Source organism: Populus euphratica, unplaced genomic scaffold (assembly GCF_000495115.2).
Source record: "Populus euphratica unplaced genomic scaffold, PopEup_1.0 scaffold344.1, whole genome shotgun sequence".
NCBI classification, from domain to species: Eukaryota; Viridiplantae; Streptophyta; class Magnoliopsida; order Malpighiales; family Salicaceae; genus Populus; species Populus euphratica.
The window spans coordinates 161,248-172,751 of NW_011500233.1; the positions used below are offsets into that span (position 1 = coordinate 161,248).

The 11,504-nt window shown below is 35.0% G+C and overlaps 1 protein-coding gene across 1 annotated transcript; it reads right to left on the bottom strand.

Moving 5' to 3' along the window:
• Window positions 1-903: 903 nt before the first annotated feature.
• RAD54 (DNA repair/recombination protein) lies at window positions 904-9,054 on the bottom strand. Its single transcript, XM_011008182.1, has 21 exons — window positions 8,843-9,054; window positions 7,740-8,120; window positions 7,534-7,620; window positions 7,178-7,418; window positions 6,985-7,110; window positions 6,829-6,885; window positions 6,655-6,741; window positions 5,931-6,026; window positions 5,680-5,730; window positions 5,169-5,243; window positions 4,995-5,081; window positions 4,657-4,748; window positions 4,435-4,567; window positions 3,824-3,943; window positions 3,589-3,702; window positions 3,399-3,482; window positions 3,198-3,275; window positions 3,055-3,113; window positions 2,318-2,501; window positions 2,124-2,222; window positions 904-1,554 (listed from the first exon to the last, which is right to left on the bottom strand). Exons 1-21 carry the CDS (start codon window positions 9,028-9,030, stop codon window positions 1,189-1,191), a joined length of 2,805 nt encoding a protein of 934 aa, XP_011006484.1. The 5' UTR covers window positions 9,031-9,054; the 3' UTR covers window positions 904-1,188.
• Between the last annotated feature and the right edge of the window lie 2,450 nt (window positions 9,055-11,504).

Genomic DNA, 11,504 nt, shown 5'->3' on the forward strand with positions numbered 1-11,504 from the left:
GAAAGTGGACCAATTTCATACCATGAATTGAAGGGGGAGAGAGCCAAAACAAATGTCAAGGAAAGGTGATTTTTTATTTTTCACATTTAATCAGTGCCATTTAGCCATTTCATGACTTACAAATAAGACCATTAATCGGGCTAGATGAACCCAAATGATTGATGTTGCCATGGTGCTAAATACATATTTCCAGCAAAATATTGAGAGTGGGAGCACCTTGACACGCACACTTGCCCCACTTGCCATCCTTTGAACACGTGTGGGTTTCTCACACAGCATCCCCAATACTTCTATGGTTAGATCTCCACTTGCATTGAGCAACCAACTACGCTTTTCGAAGGCCCATGTGGGTTTGAGCTGTAATCTGATTGTAAATCCAAAAACTATAGAAAGCAAGCCCTCTTTATACCTTACTCTTTGACTATCCATAAAGAATTTTCGGTTCCATACTCTTGCATGAGCCTGTTGACATCCACATGGTTAATCTTCGTATAAATGGAATTTGTCCCGCACTACTACAACTGTAAGAGGCTTTGAAAATGCCAAAAGACGTTGGACTTACTTCATGGGCATAGCGGAACCTGTCTCCTAACTGGTCTCCCATCTTGTTAACAAAGTTTGTCTTTAATGTTTCTCTTAATCTAACTAGAAAAAAGCTCTATACTTTATTGGGTGCCCGAAATTCGTTTTAATGAACTCTCCTAGTGTGCTGTAACAGTAGAAAAAACAGCTGTCCTTGGATGAAATTATCATTGACCAGACAATATTTTGATGGCCCTTAGCTGTATGCTGCTGAAATCAAGGAATACTAGCTCAGCATAACAATGATTAATAATTATCGGGCGGAACAAGTTTCAGTTGAATCAGCACCAAAGCCTTGCGAGTTGACATTGCGTTAAATTTAGCACTACGGATGGTACCAATAACTACTCAATACCTTGAACAGTGACGAAAGCATCGTTTGTTGCTCAGTTCTTAATTTGTCAGCTGCATGAAATTTGAAACCTTTAGCATGCGAGCCCATAACCAAAGTCAAAGGACGCCTCCGAAGTGAATTGTCTGTTCTCCTGATTGTTTTATCCATTCATGTGATGAAAGCTTACTTGCAGCACGAAGCACTGTTTATCTTGATGAGCAATTGAGAATGAAATGCTGGAAAGAAATAAAAATAACTGTGCTGCAAAAATTTTACTGAAAATTATCATCATGTTCTAAATCGGAAGGAGATGGTCTTTTCAATGGCAGTTGACTTCCGAAAGAGAGTTTAGATTTTAATTCTGCATTAGCAATTCCTTTTAAAGGAGTTCTCGTCCGTTTCACACCTGGTCTTTGCAAAGGTATGAGAGAGGCAGATGGTGTGACCTTTTTAGCATCTATGTTGGAAGATAGAGATTGTAGTGGTTTCTGATAACGAGATAACTTCGGATTTCGGTCCAGATTTTCTTTATCATTGAGCCGGCTCTCGTTCCCTCTTACCCCCAGCACCCTTGGACTTGGCATTGATTCAATTGGTACAAGCTTCCCATCTACTTGGTTCGTGAAGACAAAAGAAACCTGCAAGAACATGATAATGAGTCCTTCAAATGGAAAGCCAAAAATATAGCAGATTGCATGTGAAGGATCAGACACAGGTGATGGTGGTATATCAGACTTTCAGACTTTTTGTGAAAACAAAAGTTCGATTCTGCACTCGGAACTTATGCAATATATTAATTTATTCCACCAGCATCTTGTTCTACTAAGCAAGCAAGGGAGTAGAAATCAAGGGAAAAACATTGATGAACTGCAAAAACAAACCTAGGATGGATTCACAGCGCACAATATGCTTAAACTCAAACAACATGCAGGATGAGAAAACTAAATCATATTTAATGAGTTCCTTTGTTGTGAAACATGGTAGAGCACATGCATTCTTTGACCGCAACTTTTCTACCATCAATTCTGAATAGATGCTTGCCTAGTTCTGATTTTTGGTAGCTGGTAAATACTTTATAGTATAATCAGTTGTTTAAATATTTCAGGAATTTATTGACCAAAACATATAGACTTCTATAGGAAGGTTTTCCTTTTTTTTAATTTTTTGGGACAGGAATCACATTAAATATGGGGAAATGTTGGGACACCTCATCACCAGCTGAAGCTTGAAGTATAGTATCAGGCACTGATGTCGAGTGGAAGTGATGCCCCCAGCTGCCCAAATCCTCTTCCAAAGGAGTCCCTACCTGAAAATTGAGGGAAAAGAACAAAAAAACAAAATCAAGTGGGACATCTGAAAGTTATGAGCCAATAATATTGCAGTGATTGGTAGGTGACTGACTTGCTTCTCTGAGCTCTTCAACTTGTCCAGGCATCCAGCAATTGCAGCAAAGCCACCTATATCGAACACCTCTTGATTGGGCATACAATTCTCATATGTAGATTCATCTACATCTCCTATGCCCTCAAGTTCCCCATCAGAAAACAGACAGCGGGCACAGTTCATCTTTACATGTATTTCAGACCTACACAGACAAATAAAGACGTTAAAAGGTAGATGGAACATGAGAATAAGTGGAGCAAATCGAAATGTGATATCAATGAACATTTAAACCTGCAATTCAGCGACACGAAAATAACATAACTGAACCATGTTATGCTGAACTAGCTATGCTTTACATGATACATGACAAGTCAACAATAAAAGCAAGCACAAAAAGTGATGCTTCATTAGAACATACAAAAAATCTCAGAAACGAATCTTTCAATTAGCTTGAATTGGCCATTGGCATAAACTTGCCTACAGCAACACGAACACAAAAAGGAATTTTTTGCACACTTTCACTTCTCAACCGGTGCTTAATTCATTGCTAATTTTTCAAAACCATTTTGTAAGTCCATTAAGTCCTTTGCCTACAGCGATCCAAAACCCTACATCCTTGGATTATTTTGCAAATATTGCAGGCATAATTTCAAAGGCCAAACACCCCCAAATAACTTTACCATAAAACTGCCAAATACATAAATGACATGTAAGTAACCATGACAAAATACTTCAACATATGCTACATGAATTACCTGACATTCTCCTGATATGTGAACAAATCACGTAAATCTTCAGTTGAAAGACAATTTTCCTGCAAATGCATGTACTTTAAATACCATTTTATTCAAAGGCAACTTCAGTTGAATAGCATAAAGAAGTGGCAGAAAAAAACAACCTGTGCCACAAGGCTATCATTTTGCTCATGCTGAATAACTTTTTGAAGCCCCTCTTTTGACATTTGACGCTGATAAACCTACAAAAGTCAGCAAACAGAATGACACACGTTGCTTATTGACAGAACTATCTTAGAAATGATGAAAGGAAAACGTTTGGTGACTATATTCTTAATATAAATTCAGTTGCAGCTCATCAAAACCTTTTCTTCGATGGTTCCAGTGCTCAGGAATCTGTAGATATATACCCTCTTCTTTTGTCCATCCCGCCAAACTCTTGCAGCTGCCTAATAATGTGAGGACAGAATCATGAAAACAATCAAATGTGAGATCAGCATACTACTTTCTAACTTGTGTGAATTGTGGTGGGGGTGTTTAACCAAAGAACATTACTTGCTTGTCATTGGCAGGATTCCAGTCAGGATCAAACAAGACAAGTCGGTTACCACCGATTAGATTGAGGCCACAGCCACCAGCCTTACTGCTTAAGAGAAATACAAACTCATCCTGCAGCATATTGAGTTAAAACAAATTGATCAGCGATCAAACCTGATGATTGCCCTTTTTCCCAAGCAGAAAACACAGCCTACATTGCAGACATATCAACTAGAAGGAAAAGAGAAGATACCTTTGATGGATCATTAAAGCGATTAACTAACTTCTGTCTTTTACTGATTGATGTGGTTCCATCAAGCCTTATATGAGGATATCTTCTTTCACGGCACAATTGAGCAAAAAGGTCAAGTGTCTGATGCATCAAAGTAATTTTATACCGTGAGGAAACAATAACAATTGCAGCTTCATGAAAAAAGCAGTCGATAAATGCTCAGTAAATGGCTTCAGTTGAAATAAGTTGTCAATGATAAATATACTTCTTACATCACTGTAAGTGAGTTCGACAGTGCAACCAAATCTATTTCATCTAGAAAACATAAATGTAAGTGCGCAGCAAGCACCCTTACACTAATAGGTTATTTTTTAAAAGAAAATCACCAAAAGATAGATGTGCAGAAATAAAAAGTTAAGATACCAATATTTAGACTATCCTATACTCTGTTCTTGCTTTCACATTGGATTAAAGCAATGACATGGGAAGGAAACATTTAAGCATTATCAGATACAATATTCAGAATCAACTAACAAATTGGAAAACTGGAGGCTATGGTACATATATAAACTGCTATCATAAAGTAATTTCTATACCACAATAGCGTGAATCATCAACAAAAACAAACGTACCTGAGTATAGTTTGAGACAAGTACAATGCGATCATCTGTTCTCAGATGTAGATGGGCAAGTAATCGGGCCAAGACATGCATTTTACCAGACAATTCAACCCAAGCCCCATCACCACCAGTCCATGAACCAGATCTAGCAATATTTGGAGGAGAAAAACTACTGTCAGGACACAAGTGTAGAACGTGGAATACATACAAAACCAACACTCAATAAATGCTTGCCTTCCAGAGAACATCCCAGGAGGGAAAAAGCGCATGCAGTCCTCAAACCCTGAAATTCCTGGACTTCCGTTTTTTATGGTGTCAAAGATAAGCTGCATGGATAAATGACAATAATAAATAAAACCAACCCACTAACTTCTTTATTTGAATATTTCACCTAAAATTAGAAGGGGAAAAAATGATTTGTTCTCCCAAACATAATAATATGAAATAGTGTCTTATCCCAGCCATTCTTTTCTAGAATCAAGTGTTTCCAGCCTAGTTTCACACTCTAGTGCATGATTGCAAGTACACAAACAAAAATCCTCGGATAACTACTACTCCAACACTTTTTATACCTTTGGATGATTGCACAGCTTCTTAAGAGCTGTTATGTAGGCCAATATCTTTGATTTCTTTGCCTCTTCAGTGATTGCCCGTTTAACCTGTTGTTAAAGGAGTAACAGAATAATCCAAGTCAGTTTCTAAGAACCATGTTAAGCTAGTTACCACTTAGTGTCAATAAAACCCACATTTTTTGAATGTATAAAATGGTTATATAACTCTGCCTGGAGAGGAGTCAACTTGCAGCAAACAACTTCTACAATCTGCATGGAAGAACATTTAGAATGACAAAAATATCAAAATTTTAATCGGATTTTTCTGCACAAAAAGACAACCAAAAGGTGAAGTAAAGGTAAGAAACTTACTTTAATCAACATATAAATCAAAAACTCTATTGCATAGAGCAGTTAGATTTAGAAACATTTAGGAGCACAAACTTTGTAATGCAAGAATAATGTAATTGGTCAAGAAAAATACATATGCAGCTCATGGAGTCACCCTAACTTCTAGCTTCTCATCATCTAGTGATGATATCTAAGCTAATCTAGAAGTTTATTTAAATAAAATATTTACAGACTGCTAAATTATTGAGTTTTCCATATGTCAGAAAAACATGGGAAGGAAGCTGAAATATTGCTCAACATATTAAGCAACTTTCACAAGTGCTAATGGCACCTAGAAATCGTGATAAGGCCATACCTTCGGCGGCAAGTGATTTGACAACAATGCATTTGTCCTTCTCAGTATAAACTGCAATGCAGACTTTCAAATTAAATATGGGAAGATGTAAAAGGATTCCTCCTTACAGTAAACAAAATCTTACCTTCCATATTTAGCATGTAGCAGCTATTTACCATTACATAATCAGGAGTTATAATAGCAGAAAACAGTGATCTAATTCTCGAGAAAGCTAGATTCTACAGTGGCACCCACAGTAGTACAAAATTGACCTGATTTACTTTCGCACTTAGTTCTCCTGAGCGTTCAGCACCTAGCCTCTTCTCTTCTTCAGTGGCAGTTGGTTCCCTTCCACAGATGATTGGTGTCTTCATAATTTATACATGAGAAGTTAAAAATATGACAAACATATATGCCATTAGGGTAGAGGAAAAAGAACAGCATGTTACTAATATAATAGTTTCTGATGCAAATCATTCTAAGACAGACAAATTCCACTATCACATACTTCAAATAAAATCGAAGCCCCTTATTCCTGGATGGTTATGTTCTATAGTAAGGATAAACAATTCATGTATGCCCCATTATTAAATACAAACCACTGTTCTGCCGATGATGCCGCAATAGTTAACAAAATGGGGCAACAAATTATGCAAACGAATTTCACAACTTATTAACAGAATATATCGTCTATACCACAGAACAAATGAACTGCCAATGGTTGTAGTTATCCCAAATATTAGCTAACAGCACAACATTGACTTTTGAAAGATGAAAGACATATCAATATACAAATGGCCATGCCAACATTAATACATTTGTACATAGATCTCATGAACACACACACACACACACACCCCTCTCCAACACACATGAAAAAAAAGAGAGATGAATACGAAGCAAGTTTACAAACAGAATAAATATTGAGTTCAACCATCTTAAATTTAATTCAAATTGACGGATCAAAAGGTGATTTGAAGGTAAAAAATAGCTCACCTCATAGTAACGGCGAAAATACGCAGCATCACCCAAAACTCCTGGATTGGTGAAGTTAACCATTGCAAAAAACTCTTCTAGGTCATTCTGTAGAGTTGCAAGAGGATATGAATCATGAACTATAAGAAAAGGTGATAACTATTAAGATAAATAGCATGCGGGAGAATTTCTCACTTGCATTGGAGTTCCTGACAACAAGATGCGGCGTTTGCATGACAGGGAAGCCAGTGCCTATGAGAATGTTCACAAATAAACACAAACAAAGAACAAGAAATTGGTATGCATCAGATGTGAATAGTTAAGGAAAAAGAAAGCATCTACATGCCATACCCGATTTGTTATTGTCTGATCATTTTTAAGCCTGTGGGCCTCATCGCAAATGAGAAGGTCACAAGATTCACTATTGCTAAATTTTGAAGAATGCATCCGGAACGTCTCATATGAAATAATCAGAACCTGTGGGATATAATTTGAATTCAGCAAACGTTACCACAATATTCTGGACATTTAATGCAAATTTTACCTGGAAAGAGCTGCTAGGATTTGTGAAACTGTCAATCCCAGAGACAACATCTTCTCTAGTGCTTTCACAGAGAGCTATAAGTTTAACTCTTTCCCCAACCCACTTTTTGATTTCAGCCTCCCAATTACTTACAAGGCTGGTTGGGGTGGCAATAATTATTTTTTTAACCATAGGCTTTCCATCAAACCCTTGACCAAGAAGAGTGTACAGCAATGTGATTGACTGCAGTGTCTTCCCCAGACTGCCAAAGTAAGACCAAAAAACACTATCCTTGAGTACAAGGAAAAAATTAACACCCTTGAGGAAAACTGTGCAAAACACTTCATGGATTAAGTCAAAATGAATGAGGAATTTACCCCATATCATCAGCCAGAATGCATCCATTAATATTTGCAGTGCTATAAAATCCCGAAACACATTCAAACATGAACTGAACCCCTTCTCTGGAAACATGGCCAACAACATCAAGATATAGCAAATTTCATTTATGAGCAGTCCTTATGCACAAATTGTTGTGTAGTTATCAGAAGCAAATATCAGACTTTTAAATTGTAACCAATACCTTTGATGAGGTCGAAGGAACCGAACAAGCAAAGGATCCACCACTATTGGCATCAAATTACCAACTCCATCCTCAGACTCTTCAGGTTGCCACAACACCAAAGGATCAATACCAGGTGGCAAAGTCACACTTTCCTCCACCACTTCGTTCTCCACCACACCTGGTACATTAAATCTATTTGTTACTGCAACCAACACTGGTCTTGAGGAACCCCACGGAACAAACCGTTTCCGGGCCCAAAGTCGACGAGCAAGCTGTTCATTTCCATCATTATAACCATTGGAACATGGGGGTTTAAAGGGTTTCCGACAAATAGCTGCCCCTTCTGTCACTGAAAGAACTCGAGGAAGCAGTGACTGTCTCCTTACTACAAGGTTGCCTCTGGTAAACCACAATCACCAAAATTTCACCTTAATTTATGCAGAATCAATTCAAATAACAGTTCCATTATTTAAATTAAAGAGCTAAATTTTGAGGAAAATGAGCTTTTGAGCAAAAACAACAGAATCCTGCAAAAAACTTATTTCTCGTTTCCTACCATTGTCTCGCAAACAAACAGAAAATCTCACTTTGATTTATTCAAATTCAATAAAATATACAATTAGCTCGATGCAAATGAAAGAAGTTCCACATTCTTATAACAATAGCTATTGAACCAAAACCCACAATTCAAGAACACCAAAATCTTTCTAATTTCCTGCACTTTTTATCAGTGACCAAACAGAAAATTCAATTGAAAATCCAAACTGTACAATTTCAGACCCATTGAGCTGTAAAAGCAAAATTGGAACCCTGAGTTATCGACTCAGCGCCAGAAGTAACAAAACACTAGATTAAAAGGCACAACACTAGCTATTGAACCAAAACGAAAAGGTCTCCTAACTTTTTCTCATTTCGTGCATTTTCTCAGAAACCAAACAGGACATTCGATTTCAAGACTATTAAGATATAAAAAGCAAAATAGAAACCCTAATTTTATCAATTTTTCACCTGCAACAAAAAAAAAAAACCTAGGTTTTGAACAACCAGCTTTTACCAAATTCGAAACACACAATCCAAAAATCGTTGCATACTAGGATAATGTTGTTGTGGTATTTAGATACCTCAAAAGATCGTCTACATTCTTCGACTTGCGATCTTCATCGAACTGTGGATATTGTGCCACTCGTCGCTCTCCCTCCTCGCCGTCGTCGTCTTCTTCTTCGCGATCGACAGTGTACTCGTCGCTTGAATCTGAGGGTGAGAGACTCTCTTCTTCTTCTTCTTCTTCTTCTACTTGATCGTCTTCCATTGAAGGAGCTTTTTTTTTTTTCAGAGATCGTTTTGTCTGTGATTTTTAAAGAAAGCTTTGCATCTATTTCTTTCTTCTCTTTTAAAGCGGAGGGTTTGGCGGGAAACTTAAGGAGGCGTGGTTTTTTTTTTTTTTTTAAGACAATATTAACATTGTCGAAATGATAATAAAGATCTCACATGTGATCAATTAAAATTATAATTTTAATATAGTATAAAAAATAAAAAATAAAAATAAATTATAAAATTATAAGAAATTTTAAAATATATTAAAAAATTATGTTTTAAATAAAAATTCATATATAATTTAAATAACTTTTCATTAACTAATAATTAACAAAATAAAAAAAAATACTGATATGTCATGTAAACTAAAATCAATTTCATTGCATTAATCTTCCTCATTACTCCTTAGACGTTCATCAATATTATTAGCATCAATAGGATTATTGGCATCACTACTAATACCAACATCAATATTATTAACATCAGTGCTACTACTAATAGCAACATTAATATCATAAATTTGAATCTTCAAATCATCTTTAGTAGCATGACTCTTCATTTCAGCATTATTAGAAATTTTTTTTTCATCATTTTCATCTTTATTACCATTTTTTCATTGTGTTGCACTGTTAAGAGCACCAAGCAAATCAAAGTTTAAATGTTTTTTTCCTTTAGTTATCCAATCATCATCAGATAAAAGATTATCTTCTACACCAAAATTATCAGCTTGCCTTTTGACTTGGTTATCATTCAATTTCATATTACATATTACAAATGCCAAGTCATTCATTTTTTTTCTTGTGCAAACAATTTCTTTGTTTTGTATAAACCTAAATAAACAATTCAAATTTATAATATTTTTATTAAACATTTCAACATTTAAATTAAAAAACTCATCATTTCAAATTCACTTCAATTACGCTCACATCCAGATGAAGTACAAGTCAAACTTAGAACTCAAATTGCAAACATTTATAATTCTAGACATTCATCCCCATAAGAATCTCACAATTAAGCTAGAGTTTTTTTTTTTTTATCTCTTGCTGTTTTGACAGCCTCAATGCCAAACAACCCTTTTACATCCTTGAATTATTCAAGTTGTCAATTTTGTACCTTTCACTTTCATTAATCATCATCCTTTCTAAGCATTGATATAATTCAATTTTAATATTGGCATCAACCTTAAAATTAGATTATAATGATAATGAAGATTCAAATAATAAGTTGTTACATGTAAGGGTCTATGGAGTTGAAGTTCTTATCCTGCATCAACAATATTCCATATAGGTATATAACTATATAAAAATATATATATATCATTACAATCTAGAAATATATTCCATATAGGTATATAACTATATAAAAAAATATATATATCATTACAATCTAGTAATATCTCAATTGGAAGGCATTCATATTAATATATGACAATATTTGAAAAAAAAAGTAGCAAGATATATACATTTTTTTCACAGAACCAAAATTCACTTGTATCTTCTCTTTTATTTCATCCATTGCTTTATATCTAAAACCTATAGCTGTTTTCTCATCTAAATCAACTAATCAAAAAACTTTAATTAGAGAATACGCTGCCTTAATACATATAGTTATATCATGCCAAAACCTATTGTCCAAAACATAATTTTGAATTTGTTTCCCTTTTTATATTCTTGCAAACCTATATGAACTCCACTGTTTGGAAGTAAATAAAGTCATCAGTTGCATTTTATAATCATTCAAATATCCTAGAGTCAAATATACAGTAGCAAACTGAGTGACAGTAGGTCTAATCAAATCTCTTCCTTTCGTAAAGTGCTTTAGCATGGAAATAAGAATGGTTCTTGAAGAAATATATGAAGTGATTCTCCTCCTCTTAGTAATAGTTACTTGATGAACCTCTAACTTCTTCTCAAAATCTTATAATATCAAGTCAATAAAATAGGCAGTATATGGTATCCAAAACAAACTCTTTCTTTTTTCCATCAATAATTATCTCGCTGCCTTATAATTTGCAACATTATCAGTGACCACTTGGGCAACATTTTCCTCCCCAATCCTCTCCACAATGGCATCTAACATCTCAAATACCTTATCAGCAGTCTTGGACATATTAAAAGTATCTACCAATGTTAAAAAAAAAAAATTGTCCCTTTAGGACTATTAACTAAAAAGTTATAAATACAACGTCTTTTTTTATCTGTCCATCCATCAGATATTATTAAATAACCTATTTTTTTTTTCATTCTAGCTTGTACTCCTCAAGCAATTTCATTATTTGATCCACTTCTTGCTTCAGATACTTCTTTCTAGTATTATGGTTGGATAAAGGCTTGAAACCTGGCCCATCCTTTGCAACCATTTCAATAGCCTTAATAAACTTAGAGTTTTTTACATAATTAAATGAAATTGCACTAATATAGATGATTAGTACTTGAAAGTATATTATTATCAAGGTTTTATGTCATCATT

Bases quoted from the DNA above. Each gene is read 5' to 3' on its own strand.
- RAD54 (XM_011008182.1), bottom strand. From the start codon at position 9,030: ATGGAAGACGATCAAGTAGAAGAAGAAGAAGAAGAAGAAGAGAGTCTC. The intron at 7,621-7,739 runs GTATTGGTTACA...CCATGTTTCCAG, and splicing joins TTCCTTCGACCTCATCAAAG to AGAAGGGGTTCAGTTCATGT. The intron at 6,742-6,828 runs GTGAGAAATTCT...GCAACTCTACAG, and splicing joins TGTCAGGAACTCCAATGCAA to AATGACCTAGAAGAGTTTTT.